Source organism: Raphanus sativus, chromosome 4 (genome assembly GCF_000801105.2).
Source record: "Raphanus sativus cultivar WK10039 chromosome 4, ASM80110v3, whole genome shotgun sequence".
Classification (NCBI taxonomy): domain Eukaryota; kingdom Viridiplantae; phylum Streptophyta; class Magnoliopsida; order Brassicales; family Brassicaceae; genus Raphanus; species Raphanus sativus.
This window is the reverse complement of record NC_079514.1, coordinates 6,670,917-6,696,203: the sequence shown is the minus strand read 5'-3', so window position 1 is coordinate 6,696,203 and position 25,287 is coordinate 6,670,917. Positions and strand designations below refer to the sequence as shown.

The 25,287-nt window shown below is 36.4% G+C and overlaps 5 protein-coding genes and 1 pseudogene across 6 annotated transcripts; all 6 read right to left on the bottom strand.

Moving 5' to 3' along the window:
• Nucleotides 1–292: 292 nt before the first annotated feature.
• LOC108852565 (probable xyloglucan endotransglucosylase/hydrolase protein 29) lies at nucleotides 293–3,004 on the bottom strand. Of its 2 annotated transcripts, XM_018626066.2 has the most exons (4): nucleotides 2,577–3,004; nucleotides 1,962–2,062; nucleotides 1,678–1,886; nucleotides 293–958 (listed from the first exon to the last, which is right to left on the bottom strand). In XM_018626066.2, the coding sequence occupies exons 1-4, from the start codon at nucleotides 2,785–2,787 to the stop codon at nucleotides 418–420; spliced, it is 1,062 nt and encodes a 353-aa protein (XP_018481568.1). In that variant the 5' UTR covers nucleotides 2,788–3,004; the 3' UTR covers nucleotides 293–417. The 2 variants fall into 2 exon arrangements, with proteins under 2 accessions (XP_018481568.1, XP_018481569.1); XM_018626067.2 differs by lacking the exon at nucleotides 1,962–2,062 and having other exon boundaries at nucleotides 2,577–2,666.
• A 481-nt stretch (nucleotides 3,005–3,485) lies between these two features.
• On the bottom strand, nucleotides 3,486–4,822 carry LOC108855917 (vacuolar protein sorting-associated protein 25-like; annotated as a pseudogene).
• Nucleotides 4,823–4,932: 110 nt separating this feature from the next.
• LOC108855916 (protein ENHANCED DISEASE RESISTANCE 2) lies at nucleotides 4,933–10,300 on the bottom strand. The gene is made up of 22 exons (XM_018629845.2): nucleotides 9,895–10,300; nucleotides 9,490–9,564; nucleotides 9,314–9,367; nucleotides 9,166–9,231; nucleotides 8,977–9,080; nucleotides 8,565–8,632; nucleotides 8,371–8,487; nucleotides 8,136–8,176; nucleotides 7,913–8,013; nucleotides 7,548–7,643; nucleotides 7,389–7,453; nucleotides 7,224–7,295; nucleotides 6,964–7,119; nucleotides 6,637–6,863; nucleotides 6,514–6,553; nucleotides 6,284–6,432; nucleotides 6,087–6,188; nucleotides 5,922–5,966; nucleotides 5,671–5,811; nucleotides 5,514–5,609; nucleotides 5,333–5,434; nucleotides 4,933–5,236 (listed from the first exon to the last, which is right to left on the bottom strand). Exons 1-22 carry the CDS (start codon nucleotides 10,033–10,035, stop codon nucleotides 5,135–5,137), a joined length of 2,160 nt encoding a protein of 719 aa, XP_018485347.1. The 5' UTR covers nucleotides 10,036–10,300; the 3' UTR covers nucleotides 4,933–5,134.
• Nucleotides 10,301–10,680: 380 nt separating this feature from the next.
• LOC108851809 (cadmium-induced protein AS8) lies at nucleotides 10,681–13,564 on the bottom strand. The gene is made up of 4 exons (XM_018625278.2): nucleotides 13,407–13,564; nucleotides 11,777–12,023; nucleotides 11,469–11,699; nucleotides 10,681–11,207 (listed from the first exon to the last, which is right to left on the bottom strand). The coding sequence occupies exons 1-4, from the start codon at nucleotides 13,407–13,409 to the stop codon at nucleotides 11,167–11,169; spliced, it is 522 nt and encodes a 173-aa protein (XP_018480780.1). The 5' UTR covers nucleotides 13,410–13,564; the 3' UTR covers nucleotides 10,681–11,166.
• A 221-nt stretch (nucleotides 13,565–13,785) lies between these two features.
• Nucleotides 13,786–18,057, bottom strand: LOC108855207 (cyclin-dependent kinase F-4). Its single transcript, XM_018628967.2, has 16 exons — nucleotides 17,863–18,057; nucleotides 17,308–17,533; nucleotides 16,586–17,052; nucleotides 16,407–16,485; nucleotides 16,260–16,328; nucleotides 16,091–16,180; nucleotides 15,864–16,002; nucleotides 15,652–15,754; nucleotides 15,475–15,527; nucleotides 15,323–15,389; nucleotides 15,125–15,233; nucleotides 14,978–15,043; nucleotides 14,818–14,886; nucleotides 14,693–14,753; nucleotides 14,366–14,593; nucleotides 13,786–14,271 (listed from the first exon to the last, which is right to left on the bottom strand). Exons 3-16 carry the CDS (start codon nucleotides 16,591–16,593, stop codon nucleotides 14,027–14,029), a joined length of 1,386 nt encoding a protein of 461 aa, XP_018484469.1. The 5' UTR covers nucleotides 16,594–17,052; nucleotides 17,308–17,533; nucleotides 17,863–18,057; the 3' UTR covers nucleotides 13,786–14,026.
• A 2,500-nt stretch (nucleotides 18,058–20,557) lies between these two features.
• Nucleotides 20,558–24,305, bottom strand: LOC108854804 (probable methyltransferase PMT21). Its single transcript, XM_057009389.1, is given in 9 exon segments — nucleotides 20,558–21,030; nucleotides 21,032–21,137; nucleotides 21,221–21,298; nucleotides 21,374–22,052; nucleotides 22,267–22,477; nucleotides 22,576–22,771; nucleotides 22,864–23,012; nucleotides 23,098–23,383; nucleotides 24,287–24,305. Coding segments are annotated over 8 exon segments (1,803 nt in total). The 5' UTR covers nucleotides 23,359–23,383; nucleotides 24,287–24,305; the 3' UTR covers nucleotides 20,558–20,907.
• Between the last annotated feature and the right edge of the window lie 982 nt (nucleotides 24,306–25,287).

The following is a 25,287-nucleotide window of genomic DNA, read 5'->3' as shown; positions in this document are numbered from 1 at the left end:
CTCAAAAGCTACAATTTCAAGCTATATGCCGTTAAAGATTTTGCATTTTAATAGTAGAATACAAAATCTTGTTTTTGTGGTAATAGACAAGCCAAGAATTTCCATGTAAATAATATTTTACATTTTAATATATCATTAAAAAAATAAGGTAATTAAAAATAAAAATAGCAGATTAAGATTTTTTTGGTATATAATAACGTAACAATGAAGCTTACGCTTTGGTAGATTTAGATTTTTTTTTCATTGATTATACATACCTCATAGTTATAAATTTTAACATGTGTGCTCTATATGAGAAATATTTTAAAATATAAACGTGAAAGCATGTTGAAATCTTTAACAAAATATATATACATACTCGGGAATCAATTCAACTAATTACTGCTATAGTTCGATGTCAAAAAGAAAAAATTAATGCTATAGTTCAGCCGATACCACCGGCGTGGACCGGTTCCGCCTCCGTCTTCTACGTACTCTATGCACTTTAGTATGACTACCACCGAACTTCAACCGTCCCGTATCCTTAAACCGGTCCTTCTCAGCTGTCAAAATCACACATTCAGGCGGAGGCACAGCGTATCGTACGGTGTCGTAACAATACGAATAATACATGTAACGTTCTCTGAACCGTCGCATAGCAGCTCCTTGTTTAGGACTAATGGTTGAGTAATCGCTGGTCATGAGAAGTTGGTCGGAGGCAGAACAATTGATGTTGTTGTAGTTATCTCTGGTGTCGGTGGTCAGTGACTCGGAGACATTGCAACCGTCGAGAGCAATGTCTTTGAACTCGGAGACAAAAGGTGAAAATGTGTAGTCCACGCCGAACTTACCGCCAGAAGTAGCCCAGCTTGAGGCGTCCCAAATGGTTGCGTAGAGAGACATTGGCTTTTGTGGGTAGTCTCCTTTCATTTCTGCTTTTCTTTTGATTTCTCTTATTGGCACATTGTCTACCCAAAATCTGCAAATTATAAAATAACAGACATTGTTATAAATTATAATGCATTTTTATATTCCATACTTTTATTTTCTTATTAGAGCAAGTTTTATCCATTTCGTTTTCAAACTTGATGACCTAAACCGATTCAGTCTTAATCAAACTAAAGTGTGATCATATTTCATATATATACAAACCCAGTACAAAGTGAACAGTATCATTACTCACATGCGCATAAATGAGAATACATTTGAAATGGAGACACTTGTTAAAGAAATGTATTCTCATTTACTAAAATACACAACATGTCAACAACCATTCACGTTTCATGCACACCATCAAAGCTATTCAAAAACACATGCACTATCTTTTTCTTGACTGGAAAAACTCCTTTTCTAGATTACCTAACTATGAGTTTTTTTTAATTAGTTCGAAACAATACTATTTTATCCTCCAGATCATTTACCTAACAATTTTTTAAACAATGATCATAAGTTGTTGAGAAAAAGAAAGAGTGAGTTGTACCATACTCCTTAGTGTTTATCTATTCTTTATCTTGTTTCACTAAGCTTATGTAAAATAAGTTTCTCTCTTCTATGTTATTGCTTAGCTTGATATGAGGATTGTCTCATCATGCTTTCTAAAACTTTATGGTTGCAAAACCATACCCTGTATGTTTTTATGTTTTTAATTTGAATGCCCTTTTTCAAAAAAAAAAAAAGAGTGAGAAAGAGGAAACTAACATTATTTTGGTAGGGTTCCAAAGGATGCTATAACGGTGAAACTCCTTAGAAGGATCAAACCAAAGACGGTAACGTTCTTCGCGGCCACGGTTTGTGCTACCGTTTCCATACATATTCGTCTGGAACCGCCACGGCTTCCCTTCAACGTTCCCTAAAAACTCTATGTCTAATTCGTCGTGGTTCTTCACAAAAACATCGCCGTTTGATGTCTGGATTGAATGTTGATTCACATTCAATCACTTTTACTTCCTATTTTAAGAAATTGTAAAAGATTAATGACTTACGTAGAAGGCGACAACAAGACCGGCCGTGTTAGCTCCCGGCAACTTTATCAACGAACTGAAAAATCCATGTTGATACATGCTTGAAGATATGAATCCTGACCCTATCGAATTCAGTTTTGAATATAATTTCGTATTAAAGCTTTATAATTAAAAACCCAACGACTTTAAGTAGTGACATATTTTCAAGAAACTTTATTAACAAAGTTGGAAAACGGTGGAATAAATTAAAATTGCGTATGTCACGTCATTTACTTTTTACATGATGATTTGATCTAGATCAAGATTTTGCAAACGATTTTTTTTTTTGAACTTTAATTTGCAAAAGTTCATGTTTGGTAAAAGATGGTATAATCGCATGATCGTGTTAAAACCATTATAACCTGATTTGAATGTATGATAAATAGCATAATCATGTTACCACCATCGAATTACCATTCCAGTCCTATTCATTACTATAATCTATGCAACTAACAAAATTAAAAGTAGAGATTATCATCAGCATCAAAAAACCTAAAACTCGAGTAATATCTTAACTTAAATTAATTGTATTTCTTGAGAAATCTTTGTTCTAATAATATCTAAATATAATTACTTAAAAAAAAACAAGAAGATTACCGGTGTATTTGTCGAGGAGTAATCGAACGCTGCGATCATCAGGAGATCGGATGAGATTAGATTCACCAAATAAATGAGAAAGACCTTCATCGAAGAATATAGGATTTATGTTCTCCAATCCCAAAACACATCTCCAAGAAACGATCAACATCATCATCACCATCACCTTTAGTCGATGAGCATTCCATGTAAGGTATATTAATTCTCCCATAACTCTTTTTGTTTCTCTTTGCAAATTCGAAGGAAAAAAGAGAAACTGGTTTCTGCTTCTCTTTCTATGTCTGGTCTAAAGATGTTTGTTATTGGTTTTCTTCTCTTATGATGCGTCAAAGTGGGAACGAAGACCATGGAATTTTCTAAGTTTTGCTCCTATATATACCTTTTTTTGTTGTTTTCTCAATTAATTATTTTTTCATACAATAGATAGGTAAATGTTACTTTTTTGTTATATATTAACCTAGCTACTATAAACTCATCTTGACCTTTTATATCAGACTTTTATATACTCCCTCCGTTTCATATTAAGTGTCGTTTTAGAAAATTTTTTTTGTTCCAAAATAAGTGTCGTTTTAGAGTTTCAATGCAAAATTTATTAACTTTATTCTCCATTCTATTTTTCTATTGGTTGAATTGTATCGGTAATGATGTTTTTATATTGAAAATATGCAAAATTAAATACTTTCTTAAGCCGTGTGCACAAATCTAAAACGACACTTATAATGAAACAGAGGGAGTATATAATAAAGATCGAATTCTAGAGTCAGTTAATTAAAAATGATTTATAAGTTAATACATTTTTAAAAGAGTGGCGTGGAAATATGTTAAAAAGATCAACAGCAAAATCCTTGGTGAAGCATTGTGGATAAGTGATTCTTTCATATAAAGAGAATATATCATTCTCATTCTACAGAACTCAAAAGTTGTTGTGACTAGAGAATGATTGCTATTATAAAAAGAAAAGTTGTTTATCCGTTTGGTTCATAAGCTAATTTCAAACTCCCAAAAAAAAAAACGTTTATACAGAGAGTAGCATTCAGACAGAGAACTTGACGCCTTCATCATCTGCTGAAGTTCCTTTGAACAATGCAAGCTTGCCCTTGTTCTCTAGCAGCTTCAATGCGCTCATTAGAATCGTCCTATCAATCCCTTCAAGTTCTGAAAGAAGAGAACATTTGCTATTCACATTGTGCAAAACAAAAACAAAAAGAATCATAAACAGAAATTGAAGGCTTTTCTTTTACCAGTTCCAAGTGATTCTGTTCCAGTGCCCTTTATCTAGCCACTCAGCACGCCCTGTCAAAACGGATAAAAGAATGGTAATACATTGTGTTAAAAGAACATCAAAACCAAAGCCATGACATGAGATGATGATAGTCAATGAAAATCTAACCTTCTCCAACAATAGCTGAGAGGAACGGTTTCCCTTGCTTCATGACTTAGAGTTCCTACGTAGGAATCAAATGATTAAAGACTAACGCTTTCAAAGATCTTTGAATACATAGAAAGAGACGCAAACAGTAGGTAGCTAAAGATATTTATTTATAACCAGGAAAACATTTTATAGCAAAGGCACATACTATCAATAGGAGAGTTAGAGAAGAGAGGGAAGTCTTGTTCAACGGCGATCAAGAAAACCTTTTGGGATTTGCAGTAATCCAAAATATAAGCTCTTTCCAGAGCTGTACTTGCTTTTCACGAGTGTCCCTCACAGGCTGCAAACTGAAGAAAGAAAAAGATACAAACTTGAAGACATAGAGAGATAGAGAGAGAGAGAGAGAGAGAGAGAGAGAGAGAGAGGGAAAAGAGAAAAAAAGACGGAAACATTGAAGAAGAGAGATTGGTTGATTGACAAACATACATACGTGAAGTATGGAGGATTATTGAAGAAGTGAGGAAGCTTGAAAATCACCCTGTTTCTGCATCTTTGGGGCCCTTCCAAAACTGTTAAGACAAAATCAAGAAACCATACTTACTAATTCTCAAAGCTAATAACACAAAACAGAGCATTGAACATATATATATAGCTAAATGAAAGATTAAAATGGAATCACCAAACCGGTGGTTATATCAATTGGAACAACACAGAACTAACCATAGAGAGCTCAGCTTACAGTTCATGATGGAAACTGAGAGTTTGAGATTTAACTTTTGTCTGTTTCAAATATCTGAGACAGGTTTTTTTGGTCAACAAACAATAAATCCCTTAACTAAAACCACCGAAGATAAGGTGCATCGTTCTGGAGAGTGGCGGATCAATACCCTGACTCAGAGATGGTGATGAACAATGAAGATGATGAATGAGGACGAATGCTTTTTTGTTTTGTTTTGTTTTGATTGATTAAACCGTAATACCAAGAAGAAATAACCAAACCGAGCTAGTAAACACAAAAGATACATTCCACGGAAGAAGCATGGAGAGGATGATAATACATTCATGTGTTTGTTGAGAACCAAAGTTTTTTTATGTGACACAACATATATATGAAGTTTGATGGTAATTTCTCAAGGGCGGTGGGTGTTAAAGGAGTCGTACATTATTATTATTATTATTATTATTATTAACCGGACTCCAGATTCGGAACTACGGCTGAAGAGAGCTCTATATGCGAAACCCTAACCGCCCCTATAAGCCTCTCCGGCAATTCTTCCGCTGTATTTGCCTGCCAAAAACCCAAAACCCATGTTTCTTGTATACAACTACTTGATAGCACAACCTATAAATATTATTATGTGTCCTTCTGTCGATAAATTTTTACCTGTACAAGGAAAGCCATTTCGACAACCAACGATGTGATCACACCAATGACAAGGCCCAACACTCCATTCGCAACAGTTGATGAACCAATATCCACATCAATCTACACACATGAATCATGTGATTTATTAATGGTTTACAGAGAGAGCTTCGAATTCAAACACTGTATAAACTTGACTCACTTCTAAGTATGTCGGGCCACGAATGTAGTTGCAGTCCACTGCTTTCCCTAGGAGACATGGCGTGCTTCCCACGCTTTGCCTTACTATCCATGACCCCTGTTTCGGTTTATTATAATGTTATACTTTGCACTAGTAGTAATCACAAAGAGAAAGATACCTTAGGAACTTGAGGTATAAGCTTTAGCCGACTATTCCGGAATTCATCATCCCCTTCCACAAATCGTTGCAACAGGGATCCAGGTACAAGTTCTTTTGCCACGAAATAAAACACCATACTGTAGTGTGTTGACCCTGGAACCTATACAAACAAACAAACAAAAAACGGTTTTAAACGTACATAGAGATATGACTTTGAGGTTTGTACATTATGTTCTGAATCTTAATATTAGTTTGATGGGCAGAACTTACTTGAACATTTACCACCATTGAGAATAGACCTTTCTCTGCAGCAACCTGAACATGTTTTTAGGGAAGTTCTAAGCGATTAAGATGAATCCACAAGCAAGGGAAATAAAACATGGTAACTAATGAAGGGACATTAACGAACAAAAGTCAAGTCGTAAAGTATCTTACTTGTGCTGCACAGCCCTTACGTCTAGCCACATGATCTATTCTTTTACTGTCTTTGAACCAATCAACAGCTACAAGATCCATAAGATGCTTTCCAGCCGGAATCTTCAGTATAGGATAATAAATGGACATGAACAGAAGTTAGCAGGATGCAAGAACCGAACCATTCTAAAGAACCAAGACAAAAAAGTTTCACAGACCTTTCTTTTATCATCACAGAAATTCTTGCTACGAACTTTGAAGTTGTTCCCGTCAGAAGTCCTCCAGCAGTTACGTGCATTTTCACTTTCATTGCGCTTTAGGTTACCCGAGAAGCATGACAGATCAATCTTCTGAGCTGGTTCTTCTTCTGAAGTTTCAAATCACATATATAATCGTTGCTATTAGATATCATAATTGGCTAGAGGTAGGATTTTTATAGGGTGCTCACCTGTTTTCTTGACATCAGTATCTGTTTTACTTGTTTCAGGCTGAAAAAATGTACACAAGAATGACGATTCAATTCCACATGCAGCTTAATATTAGATAATCAAAATTGCTTGATATTCAAAACCTCTTGTTCTGATTCAGCGATCTGAAATTCATCATCATCATCTGAGTCTTCATCCATGAGCACAGAGTTTCTGTTGGCGGCATTTGTTTGATCAACAGAAAAGGCAGACTGGTGCGGAGACCTTCCACTCTTACTCAAGCTCAAGGAAGATGATGCCATGTTAACCATAACAGGGATCCTGGTATGAACACCTCTCGCATCTGTCTGTGAAAACCATTCCCGCAAACCTGTGATGAGAGCACAATACTATGGATCACAACGGATGATAATAAATAGCCAGCAAGGACCATGAAGAAACAAGTGGGGAGGAAGCATGGAAGAACGTACCAGCAACACTATTCAGCATTTGAAGAAGACAGTGTTGTTGGAATGCAGGAAGATAGCCTGCACCCCACCCTTTTAGATCAATTTGTATCAGATGCTGCACCTGTGTTCTAGGCCTCCCATTTCGAGGCTTTAGTGGGGAAATATTATATCCACCACCTAAGAGAAGAAACACAAAAAAGAGTACCAGGTTAGTTAGCACTACATCAACAATCATAACATTTATATTAAGCTCTCAGAAATGTTTAGTTTCCCAAACTTACTCTCAAGATGAGCACGAACACATCCAGGTTGTGGGCCACAGTTATCATGCTCCCTCGAACGGAACAACACAACTTCACAGAAAAAGCAAAATAAATAACCAACAAGCTATTGTAAAACTATCTTTCCAGATTATAGCATATGAGTAAAGAGGAAAATAAAGGTACCATAACTCCCATCATCATTCCGGCGCCAATAGCGGACATAACAAAGGTCACGAGGCCACACAACCCTGGAGACATTTGGTAAAATTAGAATAAAATTAAACGTTTACGTTCAGAAGGTATGACTGTAACTGGGCGATGTTATTATAAGTGCAACATTACATTGGAAACCAGTCGAGCAAAAGTCTATGATAGAGCACTGCTGTGTGACCATCCACCTCTTCCACTAAGCTACCATACTGAAAGCTACAGTCCCACCTGCATCACACAGAAAAAAAAAAAAGAGGAACATAGACAACTTCAGATACAGACCAACTAGAACAACACGTCTGGATGCATACTAGACATAAATTTTGGGCAAAAGACATCATTTTACAAAGGATGAAACAGAAGATTATAGACCCAACACTAGTCATACAATGCAATGCATACAAAAAAAATTTCTAAGAGATTTTCCATATAAAATAATGCCTATTCTAACAAATGGAAGCTAAATGGAAAAAAAAAGAAGGCAGAGAAACACCTACGCATAACGAGTGCCATCCATGCTCATCACAAGTTCGAATACTTCCTCACATGTTGCCTCCACTACGCCAACAGCTTTCATTGCCCTGCTGCAGCTTCTCGGCTGCACACACACGTAGCACTGTAAATTACGGTTCTTATCCCAAAATAAAGTTTGTACATAATCCAAAATCAAAGGGAAAATCACGCAATAAAAAAATGAAAAGCTATTAGAAACTTCCATACAAGGTAATCAACTTCAAGAAGCTCTTCAAAAATCCGAAGACCTGTCAAATTGTATAGAAAACAAAAACAAATAAGGCCAGAACTCTAGCTTCTTTCCTTTAAATTAATCTTCCAGTTCCTATAGCAGATAACTTAGGAGAGCTCTGGGTTCCACATAAGATATTTTTTTTTTTTGTGATTTAACATGGGAAAATAATAAATTGTGTTGCATTGCAACCGCAGCAAGACCACTAACCATTTTGGCACTGAAGTAGACGCCAATGTTTTCTCGAGAAAGCTTGGTTATCAGAATTCTGGTTCGCCAACTCTGCATCAAACTCCTTAGTCCAGTCAAGTACAGATGGCGGGGGACCTGCACATTTGCTTGAGGTGATTAGATTACAGCCAGCTGAAGAGATTAGCTCATGAATAAATGAACTCGGAACAAACCATTCCCAATAGTTGTCCGTCTAACTAAACGACGCCTAGAGTCATCTTCATCCTCTGGTGCACTGAACCTAAAAAAAAATATGAACAAAATAGTGACAATCATTGAAACACTATTGTTCACTCCCAACATTCAACATCTTGTTAGCATCTTTGTAATTGATGGTTGTCTTCCTAATTTTGTTATTTTCATATTTTATTTTACAATCACGATCACCACAGACCACTTAGTTGGAAAAAAAAAACATGGATTGTCATCAAGCCAAGCTTATGAGTTAAGAGTATCAGAGCATTGTTCCATAAAGAAAACTTATGACTAAGTCAGAAAGGTCCTATAAGCGTCTCCTGAGTCAAGTGAATTGGATCAACATGGCAGCAGAGATAGAGAAATTATATCAGATAAGGAGGGACTCACTGGCTTTCATAATCTGAAGATGAAGCAGTCCTTCCAGTTTCCATTCCAGACTTATATTCAAATGCAACATACTGCTGACCATTTGGTACTTGAGACTCTTGATGCTGCGCCAGTGCAAACACACAGTGAGGTAAATCAGATAAAAGCACCCAATTTACGCAACTCTAGACAGTGAGGCATATGACAGACCTGGTCTATAACAGACTCAATTTTTTCCTTCCACATAAGTGCTTCCTGGATGTTGAACGCTGCCATCTAGCAAAGAACATACTACTCCATAATTAAGTAACAAGGTAAAGGTAGTGCTAGCTATTTTTTGGAAGTAAAGACAAGATACCGTTATTCTATGGTGCTTTTCTTTCTTGTTATAGACAGACAACACGTAAACCATCTGCAGTAAAAGAGTTGACAAGCACAAAAGAAATTTTTTAAACGCAATTCACAAAACCATAAACACATAAAAGCACTTCACTTGGATAGTAAAAGAAAGGGTAAAGTAAAGAGACTACTGACATGACCATGATGGGTCTTCAAGCCTCGATCTTCAACTCTGCAGTTGCCATCAATTACCATGGTCTTGACAGGAACCTGTATTCACCAAGTGTAGAAAGCCATCATTCATCACTCGTTCAAGAAGAAAACCCCTGAAACTCAAAATGCCATCTAACACACCCTATAAATAGTAAAGTCTGAGACTTTTCTCTGCCTATAGCATAGTGCCTCCTTATACAGTCCACTCTACTATCTCACAAACATATATTGGAAACCCAGAGACACTTAAACACTGATTTTCAACAAACCCAAAGGGGAAAGTTTGAAACTTGCAGACAAAACAAGCAAACTAACAAATTTAAAAATAAAATAATAAGTAAAAAAAAAGACTTTGAAGAAAGAAAGTGAATGTGGGGGGGTTTAGACCTGAGAGTAGTGAGGTTTCTTCTTGTAAAAGGCCAAAAGACGAGGCTCCAAAACGAAGTACCTCATATGAATATACGACCTTCCGATCTTCCTCCTTCCATACCTCACCATCCACCCTTCGTACACCACCTCCTTTGACATTTTCTCCTCACAACTCCAAGGCTCACAACTTTCCCCCCAGAAAATTGAAACCGGAACTATATGATCGAACACTAGTACATGACCTTTTTGTTCATCGGCTCTCCGGTGCCGGAACCTGGTGTTGGATTCCGGCAAAGATTTAAAGAGTTCAAAATTCCGGAAAAGATTTCAACTTTGACAAAAATAGAAAATCGAATTCTTCTCTAAGGAAAAACTGTATAGAGAGAGAGGAAATGAAATTGATTTAAGTGGAAAATAAAAACCAAATCACGCCAAAGATGTCTGTTGGATAAATAAACAAGACATGATTAATACGGTAATTAAATTCAGTAGGTCACACTGTAATTAATTAATTTAAATTTAGACATCCCAGATCAGTTCGAAACACACGTTTTCAGTTTGTCGTCATGTATGAATGCCTCTAAAGCTGACTATTGAAGGTCGCTGACGGCAAGCTTATATTCGGTTAGGCAGATAAGAATACGACGGCGTATGGACACATTAGATGACGTGTCAACTACATACCAAAAAAAGTCTTTTTTTCGTTTGCAGCTAATTATTCCTGCATCAAATTCAGTAATTATGACCAGATAGATTATAGATTTAGCAGTGTATTGGGTTTTTGTTTTGTTGTTTTATAAACACAAAAAAAAAATTGGAAAGACATTACATGGTACTGTGTCTTGCTCTGTGCTGAGCTACGGATTCAAAACCTTTTAGTCATTGAGTTAAAAGAAAACTTATAATGGTATACATGAGTGAAGAGGATGAAGTGCTTGAAGCACAATCCTGATGTGTAACATAACTACAATTATGCACTCTGTTCCCCCTTTACCTAACCTGAACCGTCTATAAATGCTCCTGTCAAATCCCCAACCTCGTAGAAGTAACTGTAACATGGACTCACACACAAATGCTTCTGGTTTGTTTCCTAGTGTCTACCCTCCTGTGCCAAAAAAAAACAAAAAAAAAGTGTCTACCCTCCAACCAAGACATGAAACAGGTTCTGATTTGTGCTGAGTATATTTCGTAGTCACACACACACATGCCAAACGAAAGTAACTCTTCATTCAATCAAATTCTCGTATGGAGTGTCTCAGTTCCTTGAGATCCTCGTTGTCTAAAATGCCATTACATAGCTGATGACCCTCCATGGTTCTTGTCCTCCAAACCTGAAAAGAAAGTTTAATTACATCTTACTGTTTTCTCTTATCCACTTTTGTCCTAACAAACAAAATGATCGAATCTATCTAACTTAATAACAGCACGAGACTGAAGAGTGTTGGAATGCCCTCAGGATATAGAAGCCATATAATGTTTGTATTAGCAAAAAGAAACATCTTAATACAACAATATGTCTTACCAGTAGTGACAAGAGAAGAACTTTTGAAAACATTGATAGAGAAAGAAAATTTAGAGAGTGAAATGTGTACCTTTGCGCCGCATATGGAGAAGATGGCTCCCAGATCTTCCACAATCATGTGGAATGAACAAAGGCAAGCTTTTTAAGTCAATGGCATCATCTAAGCGAGGCGGCTTCTTGCTAAAACCAGAACACATCTCACCGACTTGTCTCTGCAACCCAGGCAAAACATCGCTCCAATCATCAACTGATAGACTATTACCAAACAACTTAAAAGCACCCTTCCTAGTTGCTTCTACAGCTGAAACAGAGAAGTTTAGCAGACGAAAGAATAATACTTGTAAGGAGGAGCTGCGAGAAGAAGAAGATATGTGTTACTGTTATAAGGAGCTGCAAGAAGAAGGTTTGTGGGGAGACCAATGCCGAGACCAGCGAGTGTAATGCCAACACTGAAACCAACACCGCAGCCAGCACCTACGTAGCCAATGACCTCAGGGCCAAAACCAGGTCCCCATCCGACGCCGCAGCCAATGCCAATCCCCATTCCCCAAAAGGCTCCATAAGTGGGATGAACGGGATTCCATTTCTCATATCTCCTGAATATACCCTTGATGATCATCACCACCTGAAGAGAATGCACGTTGAAATCGATAGAAGTAGACTAAACCAACAGATATTCAAAAGAATAAAGTTTTCTTTTTTTTTTTTTTAATCTAACAGATTCGGGAGATATGAGAAACCAGTTTCTCTGATAAGAAACCAGTTTATCTTATCAGAGAAGGCTCATTTTGGACGGTAAAGGAGAATTCGCAAAGTGGATCCTGGATATGGAGAAAAATACTCAAAAGCAGAGAGATTGCGAAACAGTTTTACAGAGTGGAGGTTTGTAGTGGCAGTAATACTTTCTTTTGGCATGAGAGGTGGAGCTCTTTGGGTTGTTTAAAAGAAGTTGCAGGAGAGGGGAGTCATATCGCTTTGGGTATCATGTTGAATGCTAAAGTGGAGGACTGCTTGAGACATAGAAGGAAACATCATCGATCTCAAATTCTTAACAGAATTGAGACTGAGATTGAGAAGTTCAAAACAAATTGGAAAGAAGAGGAAGAAGATATCTCCTTGTGGAAAAATGGGAAAGGAAACTATAGTCTATAAGAAGAAGTTCTCTACAAAAGATACATGGCTGAGTATAAGAGAAAACCACCCTTCTTGTCATTGGCATCAAGCGATATGGTTTAAGCATGCTACACCAAAATACTCTGTTGTTACCTGGATTGCTATGAAAGGAAGGCTAACGACAGGAGAAAGAATGCAACATTGGAATGGGAGTGTTGATGTATCATGTGTTTTCTGTAAAGCGCCACTGGAGACTATAGGCCATCTCTTCTTTGAATGCGCCTACTCGCGGGAGATTTGGGGAGGTCTAACTAGAAGTATATTCAAGGAAAAGTATTCTGTTGATTGGATAGAGATTGTGAGGATGCTGTCTAATGGTTTGGATTGGGATAGAATCCAGAAGTTTATTATGAGGTATCTATTTCAATCAGCAGTCCACTCTATTTGGAGGGAGCGAAATAGAAGGAGGCATGGGGAGGAAGCAACTCCTGTAGGAGTCTTGACAAAAAGGCTAGATAAGAATCTAAGAAACCAACTTACTGTGATTCAGAGAAGAGGTGATAAAGACTATAAAGAAGGGATGGCTTATTGGTTCAGCACTAGATTGTGAAGTCGAAAGGGGAGGAAGAGTTTGAAGCAATAGAGTTTGATTTTGTTTAATTTCTTTTCTTGTATAGAAAGATTAGAAAAGATTAGAAAAGAACACATATAATTGTAAGCAAGGTCTTTTTTTCTTTTGAATTAAATTTAACATTCAATTCAAAAAAAAAAAAAAAAAAGAGAAACCAGTTCACTTGGTGGCAAACTAGACAATTGATGAAAACATTCAGAACAGCTGGGAAAAAAAATCTAAGAAGAAACAAAGACAAATAACAGAACATCTAAGACTTCTTACCATTAACGAATTAACTGTTTCAAGTTTCTCTCGTCCGTTTCGATCTTTGCTCCCTTCTTTGTATTTCACCTTTAATTCGATTCGCAAATGCAAAACACTCTTCGATTAGCCTTTTATCCGACGAACACCCCAGACTGACACCACTCGTCGTTTAGTTCTCTCGGATAATGACGAAGAAAAAAGAGAACCGGTCCGGCCAGACTTAACCGTACAATTCGATCCGGTTTACTAAATAAATTTGAAATTTGAAACTAAATCAGTACTTGGACCGGGTAAAACGGATGCATACCGGCTCGGACTCGAACACGTACACGAAGATACTTCGAGTAGTATATCTAATTTTCTACAATGCACTTTAGGAAGTACCTAACTACACAAATAGTCCCAAGTCGAACTTTATTGCAAACAACCAAGTTAATCGTCACGCATAATACAAACCATTTACACGACCATAAGTAAGAAAATAAAATGAAACAAGACCTGTAGACACAAGACTACAGGGACAAACCAGAGTTTTTTTTTTTTTTTTTGAGAACACAGACAAACCAGAGTATAGAGTTACGATATTTATAGTAAAAAGTATTCCTCATAAGAGGCTTGTGTTGAGAGGTTTATTTATGTCAGCCGGCGACTTTCCTAGAGTAGGCATTCGTGGTTGGTTGTGTTGGTCTAAGGAACATGTCACGTGTTTCTCCTACACTACCTGCCTTCATCTGCGGCGGCCTCAGCTGCTGTTGCTGCATCACAGATACTGAGTGTCTTCTAGCCACGGTTCCTCTGATGCTCATGTTCAAGAGTTTATCAGCAGTCTCAGATACACCACGAGTGACACGGTTCTTGTTCACTGACGAACTTGCTGCATTACCTGCAATTGGATGGATTTGCTTTTATCAACTGAAAGAGACACAACCACTAAACGTGTTACAAAGAAATAAAGGTGGTTTTGAGGTTTTACTTACAAGGACTCTTTCTTCCGGGTGGTTTGTATATCGAGTCTTTGACGGAACTTCTCACCGGTTTAGTGTTTTTCGTAGCATCTTGCTTAGACAAATCAAGTTTCCTCTGAACGCCACTACCAAAAGCAGCATTCGACTTTGGGGAAGCATGGCTGTTGAATGTCTTAGCTTTGGCAAGAGACACTGGTTGCCGTTTCACTGATTGCTGCTCGAATGATCCTCTCGGTCCGACTAAAAAAAATCACGACATGAAATTTAGTTTGTAACAATCTCAATAAAAGATAATAATCCACATCCTGATATTGGCAACCAACAAACTAAAAAGATTACCAGACGGACTTCTTGCAACAGATGGCTTGGGTCGGACAGATGGTGGGACATAAAAGCAACTCTGCCACATAAGAACATGTTTAAATCAGCTGATCAAGAGAAGAAGAAATTACTCTCCGGTGTACCTGAAAGAACGGGTGCTGCAGGGCCTCTGCAGCAGTTGGTCTGTTGCTTGGATCCCAGGAGCAAAGCCTCTGAACGAACATGAAAAAAAAAGATAAAGATTAGTGTCACGAAATATGGCCACAGCTATAGGGCAACTTCTTTTTAAAAACTGTTAGTTACCGTTATCAGATTAACTGCATCTTTACTAGCAGATGGCATCAAGCTTGAAAGAGGCACACCAGAAAGCTGCAAGATGACAACAGTTAGTTCTTAATAAATAGATAAAATGTTGAGGCTCAAGACACATTATTCAAGCTCGAACAACACCTGAGGGAATTGATAGTTTATAGTGTTAGCAAGACTAAGTCCCTCTAACCAGGTCTCCTCAGTTGGACTGCCTATGACATCACAGATTTTGTAGATTTCATCTGCTTCACTGCAAGAATGGTACGACAACATTTTCACTTGTTTATTAGCTTTAACTCTGCAACATTTCTAACCACAAATCAATCACTGCTAACTTACCTAGCCCCTGGAAATATAGGACGAAGAGACAACAACTCAGACATAATAGCTCCCATCGCCCACATATCTGCAAAAAAAAAATGAACACATTGTTTAGCAATAGATCAATATACAGAAATATATTTACTGCTTACAACAGTAAGGATACTAACCAACTTTTGATGTGTATACATATGATTGAAGGAGTACTTCAGGTGCTCTGTACCTATTAGTACAAACACTTTTGGGTCAGTACGGCAGCAATTTGTAGCATCAACTCGACATATGACTCTAAAGAAAGACGCATTGCGCCACAAAAGAAAGAAAAAAAGAAGAGAAGTGAACCTTACCAGCGTGTAGAAACATACTCGGTAAAAGGTGGACTCGAATTAACCTCCCTTGCCAGACCAAAATCAGCAATCTTAATGATGTCTTTAGAGACTAATAGATTTTCTGCAACAACAACATAGTATAAACATATATTCTTGAAAACTATTGAACCAGGATTGCTCAGCAACTGTTCATAGCTTATATAAATTGCCACCTCAAGGCTATCAATTACCTGGCTTGAGATCGCGGTGGAAGTAACCACGCTGATGCATATGAGAAAGGCCTTGGAAGACTTGAAAGCACCAGTTTCTAATATCAGCTTCTGCAAAAAGCTTTTGTCGATCCTTCATAAGCTGATAAAGATTGCACTCCTGATCAGTAAGAATGACATGCGCAGATTCAGTTAAATGAATTACAGTGTACGCAAAAATAGCAATCTACAAGCAGGAAGAAGTATACCATGTACTCAAAGACAAAGTATAGGATATCATGTTCACGGATTACTTCCTTCAGCTTCACGATGTTTGGATGATTCATCCTCCTAAGGGACTAATAGGAGAAAAGGGGATGAATAAGTAAACACACGCTAAACAAACAAAAGATCATGTCAACAAAGACAGTTCACCACCTTCACTTCTCTCAGATTTATACATTCGTCCCATGAGTAATACTTCTTTTTCATTTTCTTAATTGCAACCTGCACACAGAAAACATCAGTTGGTAAGAAAATCAAGCACAGATCATTATGCGATATCTCTCAAAGAAAGAAACTTACAACTTCACCCGTCTGCTTATTGATAGCTCGCCAAACAGTACCAAAAGTTCCATCACCAACCTCTTTTATTAACTTGTACCTATAAATTCATGTCAGGGACAAGCAAACTTAGAAGCAATATATCAAGGAAACAGATACCAAAAGGTGTTACAAAAAAAGTTGAGAGATCTTTGAGCTACCTGTCCATAGTCTTTCGGGTAAAGCAAAGTAGCCTCTTTATTTTATTTTATTTTATGTATGTAAAGAACTTCTGAAAGATTTATATAGCATTTATCTTTCAGTAGTTCGTAGAAACAAAAGCAGTAAAATCAATGATTCTCCAGCTGGGTAGACTGACCGTTATTTACAATGAGCACCAATGGGTTGACCATAAAGGGAAAAGAAAGACAGCAAGAGAAGAGGAAAAGACATACTGAGAACTCAAAGACACAAAGGAATCAACAAGAAAGAATGTGTTGGCTAACAGGAAGGACCTGAAGCAGACAACAACTCACTCAGGGGGTTCATACTCAAGAAAATAGCATCATGTAAACTTGAAAACGAAAGTGATATATTCTTTTTCAACAAGCGCCCATAGGAAAAAAGAGGGGGGGGATTAAGAGGTTTCTCTGGGAGTATGCGAAGGAAGAATATGCAGACTTCAACCCTGCAAAAGAAACAAAATTTCCTAATTTTTAGCAGTTTTACCATTTCTTAAATTGATTTTGCCTTTGCCAATTAAAGAAGGTTAAAATATCTAATAAAATCAATTAAATTTAAAACCATTCGAATATTATACTACAAGGCATTAAAACATGAAATAAATGCATAGCAGCCCAAAGTAAAGTTGTAATCGTGTAGAACAAAAACAAAACTGTCACTCTCAACAGCTTCAATCGAGAGAAGAAAAAAAAAGACATACCTATTTGCCTGACGCCTTTCACTAAACTTGATTAGGAGAGTATTTGACAAACTAAGTGCAGTTAACGAAAGAGCCAACAAGGAAATGAGAAGGAACAAGAAAACGCCAATCGAGCGCTTCTTGGAAAGAGAGAAGCTGATGATGGAAGCAGCTTGGCCAGACGAAAACTTTCTCCATAATCTCAGAAACAATACAATCCACTTAGTAGTAACAAGCCTGATACAACCTGTAGCAGCGATATTATACGAACCAATCAGAGAAATCTACGCAACTGACCAATCAAAAAAATAAAAATGCAGATGAGATAATAACACAAACTCCACCTTAGAGCTCATACTACAACATTTCTAATTCGAATATCTATCTATCTATCAGTACCACCCAAAATCGATCTCTGTAAATCCTAAGATTCGATCAATACATCAAATCAGCCTCGAAATATCACCAACAGGCATGCATACATATCAGATCCAATGAAAACATCAAAAGATATTTTGCTAGTCAAATTCGTAATAAGCAAACACGAGACGGAGATCTGAGATATCAACTTACTACCTCAGAGCCAGCCAACAGGCATAACCACCACCGTCGCCGCCGACGGATATCCAGAGCTTCCTTCTACCTCTCTCACCTTTCTACTTTTTCGATTCCGTTACAGCAACTATCAATCTCTCTCCTCTCTCTCTCTCTCTCTCTCTCTCTCTCTCTCTCTCTCTCTCTCTTCTCTTTCTGTGTGCGGTTGGTTGGTTATCCTTTAGCTTTGATATTGGCTGGTCTTGTCGCGTTTTTTTTTTAAACTTGCCATCTTCTGTGCCTCAATACATTAATATACGGTGTGCTTTTTATATATAACCGTCAGATTATCAAGTCGGTGATGTCATTCCCCTATATGAACCGTCCGATTAAGAGGATTTTCGCGGTATCTTTACGTGGCCGCCTCCCTCTTTACTCTGTTCTTTTATTCTGGCCTTCCACGATCTAACTGATATAAATATTTCTTTGACCTTTCGTGATTTGTGTATTAAATAGTATCTTGGGGGGTGGGGGGATTAATAAAACTAGATTACACCTTAAATCTGCTTTGTGAATAATTTCATCGAGCAAATAACTCCTTTAAAATTAATTAGAATTTGAACCCGCACGTTCGTGCAGATATTTTTTATTTTATAAATATAAAAATTTGATATAATCATAAATGTTTTATATATATGATTTACATTTTAGTGTTTTATGTTGTGTAATTTTATAATCTTATTGTTTAGATTTCTTATTCGATATTATTAACATATAGTGATCTATTTTATAGATTGTACGTAGTTATTAATTGTTATCGTATACAACAACTATGTTAGACTTTGAAAAGTTTAATGCAAATATAAATAAGAAACAATTAAATACAATAAAATGTCGATAGTTTCAAAAAATATAAATGTTGAAAGTTTTATGAATATATAATAGTTAGGATGAAACTAATTAATGTTGTTAGCCATAAAAATAGGAGTGGAGAATTTGAAATATTGAAAGGTAAACTAAGGAGATTTCTAGTAAAATATGAATAGGTCCAAAATTTAAGTGATAACATTTATAAGTAAATAAAAATTATGACTCTATTTTAATAGATTAGATGAAATTAAATTCAGGTTTGTCGATATCATTATACTAACTCTAAAATGAATGAAAAAAGTCAGGTTGATCTGAAAAAAAAATTGGTAATTATAGTCAAATAATGGACTTACCTCTGTAATAATATGCTGTACTAGGTTTTATATGGAGGGAAATAAATTTAAATAGTTTGAGTGTTAAAAGGCTAGAAGAAACACAACGTTTGTTTCCCTCTAATATAGTTTAAACTTGTTGCATAATACCCGAATATACGTTTTGGATGTATAAATTAAAGGAGATCGTTTACTTTTGGTCTTTTTAATTAGATCTCATGGACTAGTATCGATTTTTATAGTTTCCTTTTGTTTCAAAAATCTATATTATTAAAAGAGAAGTACACATATAAAATACCCCTTAGTTTTCAGTGTTATTTACACTTTCATGCCATTGACATTAAATAATGTTTCCTATTTTAATGTTGTCTTTTCCACTTTAATTAATGTGTTTTCCAAAATTAAATTTGAATTAAATACACAATTAAATTATATTTCCTATTTTAATGCTTTGTCTTATCCACTTACATTAATGTGTTTTCTAAAATTAAATTTGAATTAAATACATTTCATTAACTTCTCAATTAAAACAATGTCAAATTCAAAAAAAAATACATTTTTATTGGACAAACAATTCATGGAAATTATAATATCAACTCTTCATTGAACAAATCTGAACAAAAAAGTATTACCAAATTTGAACCGAAACTGGATAATATCCAAACGGATTTACCATTTTGGTATATAGAGAACCATAACTAAACCTTATTCGAACGAAATATTATGGATATCCGAATGTATTTAAATCATATTTATATACTTCAATATGTTAGCTATTTTTCGAGTTAATATCCAACTATTTTAAGTTGATTTAAAATATAAAAAATAGTCAAAAGTAAACATCTAAAGTAGATAAATAATAATCAAAACACCAAAATACTTAAAATATATATATATATATATATATATATATATATATTTATTTATTCTTCATCCAAATATTCAAATTAAATTTATTTTAATTTTTAATTTAGGTACTTTAGCTTACATTATTTTTTTTAGATTTAAGGATATTTAAATATATATAAATTTAAAAAATTTAAAATAATTTAAACGGGTTATCAAACCCGCAAAGATCTAAATCAAACCGGAACCAAAGTTTATAAATACCCGAATAGAGGTAGAATCTTTAAACACGAAAATCTCAAACCCGAATAAATTTTAACTGAATTCGAGTGGATACCCAAATACTTATCCCTAGCTTAGTCAATATAAAACGATCAAATATTATAAATATACTATTTAGTATAAATAAATAAAAATTAAAACTGAAAATTAATACCCGTGCGGTCGCACGGGTCAAGATCTAGTATGTTTTAAAATTGTTGTCATACTCAATAACGAACCTTCAACCTAACCAAGCCGACCATATTTACTATTCAGTTTTAAAATATTCCTATCAGTCTTTTAACTTTTTGGCTACAGTTTTTTAAACACGAACCAATTCTTTACCGCTAATGGTTATGTACTTATGTTACTTATTTGACACACAATTGTTGAAAAGATAAAACAAACCCACAAGAGGAGAAGTAAGATAAAAATCAAAATATTTGTAATGGATTAATGGACCACCAACTCATTAACGTGTAAAACAATACAACTGTATCACAAATCAATATACCTAACGTTGGAGAAATCTCGACAATTTAAAATTACAGTTTAAACAAAAGATCAATAATATATCTCACCAAGCATATACTATAAGAAAAATCGAAAAAGTTGATAAATATGCTGGGATAACAAAAATAATAATTGGCAGCCGCTTTTAAAAAGCTTTCTTGGCTTTAAAGCGATACAAAGAACCGATGCTTTGTTGTAGTGACTTTGTTCTCAAGAAACCTCCGGACAAGACAAAAGCTTTAAGCTCAAGCTTTTTTTTCTTCTACTATTTTGTTTCTGACGTTGCGTTAGATGAATACCAAAGCTTCTTCTGGCAAATCAAGAGCTTCTCGTTCTCAGACTCAGACTCAGTTTTCTCCTTACGGCAACTCCATCTCAGTCCTTTAGCAAACCGATGCTATATTCTCCACGAAATAGCTAGACTCGCGTATAATCGCATACCCATTAGGACGCAAGATCCTATCCATTTCCAGCATTACATATTTCAACTCGCACCTGCGTAAATACCACACCATTACTCAGCACTCATCACATCATCAATGAGTTTCAAAAAGGCTTTGAGATATATAATTGATTACCTTTGGTTCTCAGATGTAAACAGACCATCAACATGAAGAAGATCGTAAGTTCTTGGATACGTCGAAAAAGCTTCACACCTATGTCACAACATAACACATTATGTATTGCAAACTCAAACTGATTAAAAAAGAATAGAGTTTGATAAATGTTACCAGTCGTGATATGTTCCAATCAATCCACGATCAAACACAACGGGAAGCGTATTCGCAGCGTAAGACGACACAACGTTCATCACCCACAAAGGATCATCGACCAAAGCAGCAGCCAAACCACCGTAAGCAGTGTTCATATCCATCACATTCCTTATCTTGTCAGACCCAACAGCAGGCAACAGCTTCTTGTAATGCTTAGCCCTAGTCTTCCACTTGCTACCGTCCCGCTTAAACAACCCGCCGTTTCCTCCAGGGACGTCAGAGATCCTCTCGGGTGTCGAGTGCAACCTCCCAGGCCATTTGGGAGTAGACTCCAAACCCGTCTTCTTAAGCTTAGGGCTGGGGACCACCACGCAAGGGCGTATGGGAGTGTACCAAGCAGAGTCCGGCTCGAGGCTGTCGTCGCATTTCGGCGGGTACGCGTCGGGGTCGTTAGACAGCTTGTCGTAGCACTTGTTGTCCGGAGATTTCTGCCACACCGCGATGTCGTCTTTCTTAGCGTACATTTTGAAGCACATCGAGGTTAAGAGATCCTGGAGCTTCTCGTAGTTTGTTCTCTGCGCTTCGACGGTCGTGTCCCATCCTTTCCAGCGGTTCTCGTAGTTGACCGGTGGACCGGATAGGACCCAGAACCCACCGGGTCTTAGGATACGGTGAACCTCCAGGAGATAAACTCCACCTGAGAAAGAAAGGAACGTTACATGAGTTTCAGTTAAAAGTAGCATTGTCAGATGATAAAAGAACCATAGCCGGCCCTGAACCAACCCTAATGAAACATTCGCCTCGAGCCACCAAAACTTTTGAAATTTTTTTATATGGTCATAAATTATCAAATTATCGAATTTTTTGCTCCAAAATCTCAGGGACGGCCTTGTAAAGAACATCTTATTTACCAAACTCAGTCCATGGAATAAGGCATCTTGAGCAATGAGCCATGTCGAATGAGTTTGAAGGGAAAGGGAGACGCTGAGTCGAGATGATGCCGAGTATGGCAGGGATGCCACGCTCTAGAGCAAACTGGACTTGTGCCTCGTGGTTATCTCGTGGAGCTAGTGACACCGTGAGGATACCACGGTCCAATAAATCTCCTCCCCAGCTTGCAACCTTTTAAAAAAACAGAGCAAAAAGATCTAGGAAGTTAAAGAAAGAATTCTTTTAATGTTTTAAGTTGAAATTTTCAAGAAAATGTATAATAAACTCACCCCACAGCCAGTGTCGATGGCAGTTCGTATAGTCCCATCTTTCATCTCAGGGATCAAATCTTGCATCAAATCGACATAAGCACTAACTCCATTAGGAAACATTGTACCTCCGCCAGGGAAATGGAACTTGTCACCCTCTTTTTTCAGCCAATGCTGGTTGGATTTCTGCTTGTTGATCCAATCATATGGCACATTCCTGATAATATTAAATCACATCAAAATTGACAATTAACCTCAAATCTCTGGGAACAGGGAGATATATATATAGAGTAAGCAAATATTTTTTACCTGTACCAACATTCGTTTTTGCTCTTAGGCCATCTTATAGGTGACTTATAACCATTAGGAGGAGGAATCAGACATTGCTTTCTATCAAACACAGGAGGACAATGACGTTCCATGAAAGTAAGCCTGTGAGTTCCATACTTCCTCCATTTCTAACCCAATCGAAAAAAACAAAAAAAAATTAGCTAAATCATTTTTTTTACAGATTCAAGGACTAAATAAGAAAATAGAGTGTACCCTTGGATCCGTGCAGGGAGTGTAATCTTGGTAGTCACTACTACACTCCGGGAAAGAAACAGCATTGGCTTGAGGAGAGTCAACAACATCCAAGGACGATCCAGCTTTTGCAACGTCATTGACTTGGAGTTTGTTCTTCCCACAGTAAAGTCCACCAAGATAGAAAGAGAGCCCACATAGTAGAATCAGTAAAACTGTCTTGGGCAAGATCTTTGTTGAACCTCTCTCAGCTTTCTCGTACTTGTCATCCCTATCCTTCATCGTCTTTGGACTAGTTTAATAACAACTGCAAAACCAAGAACTAGCAGCAGTCAGAACAAATATAACAACAAGTACTCATGTAAAAAGTCAAACAACTGATTGGATCAAGAAATGACTAGACAAGTACAGAGTGAAACACTGCCATTGCCAAAAGAGATTTTACTAAAGAGGGAAACTAACTTTTTGGGTAAATCTTGAATAAACAAATGATGGGACAGTCCTTTTTGACAAATGAGAGACTTGAGGAAACAAGGACGTTGAGATCTAACAAAGAGGACAAAACAAACAACGTTGCCGACATATAGAGAGTGTTGCTTTAATGTTAATCACATGGTATTTGGGCCCCAGTTTTCGACCGCCATAACATGCTCTATCAAAACTCGAGGAGGACAATAAACAATTGGAGTAGATAATAAAATAATAAATGCATACACAATACATATGAATGATTTCTATAATAGGGATAACGTTAAAACTGTTTCTTCAGTTTCGCATTTAAAGTTAGAAAACAAAAACCTGCACAAGAGATAAAAGCTTGGAGACAGCTAAAAAGCACAAAGGAGGGGTTAGGGGAAGAGAACTAGCATTAATAATCATTTCTTGGCAGACACGGAAGGTCTTAAATCTTTTGTATTTTTACACATACAATAAAACCAGAGAAAGCAATAGACAGATGAAGACGAACACACAAAAAACATTAAAAATGAATCTGTCAAAAGAAGAACCACAGAGCAAACTTGACAAGTTTTTAGATCTGGTTTTTACCTTGTCTTGAGCTAGAATAGATTTAGATTTTTTTTTCGAATGGTCTCCTCAAATTCTTGAGGAGAGTATTTTCCGGCGACGGAGAGAGACTTCGATTCTTTCGTTTTAAAAAAAAAAAATATTATGGGGGAGGAGAGAGATGAAAGATTGCAGAGAAGCTAACCTTAACATTTATAGATTCTTGGGTGTTCACACAATCATAATTATTTTCTTTTTTTTTCTCCCGTTCACTCTCTGTCTCTCCTTTCTTTTTCTATCTTTTTCGTTGATTTATTTCTGACTATTATTTTCCACTTAATTTCACTGTTTGTTTTTATTTAATTATTGAATTTTGATGAAACAAAAAACAAAATAATAGTCACATGTTAGTTCTTATTATGATTGAATTTTATTCCTTAACAAAATACTTTCCGGTGGATAAAACTAATACCTAATGAGAATATTGCCACACACTCACAAAAAAAATGTACTCCAAAATACATGTTTTAGGATTCTAATTTAGATTATTTTAATTAAATATACTCTAAAATACGAATTTCTATAAAATGATAGATACTCCTAGTCTAGGAGGAAAGATCACAACTACTGTTTTTAGATCTCCATTCACGGAATTTTATGTTAGTTTGGAAAAGTATATTAATTGTTTTCCTTTTACTAAAGCCACCAATCGCTTTTTCAGGATTTTAATTTAGATGATTTAATTTAATTAATATAAATGGATCCCACCACCGACAGAACGATTCACCGTCGACATCAGCGATACGACTTTCCTCACCATTCCCATGCATATTTTTTTTTTTTTTTTTTTTTTTTTTTTTTTTTTTTTTTAAATTCCATTTTATTCAATAAACAAAAAGGTACAAACCCCGAACCGAAACGTCACTGAAAACTACTCTAAACTTAACACACGACCTGCAAAACTTTAAGAATTAAAAAAAGACAGCCAAGAAGCCAGCACCGAGGGAAGACCTTGCGTGGGAGTCTGTCTACGAGCAATTGGGTCCAGTCTGAGTCTGATAATTTGCTGAATCTCTGCAATAACAATCCCAGCAGGTTTCTCCACTGCCGTATGAATCCGAGTATTCCTCTCCTTCCAAGTCAAATAAATCACTGCTTGATGGATAAGCCTGAGGATTAAGGTTTCGTTCTTGTTTCGGGATGGGG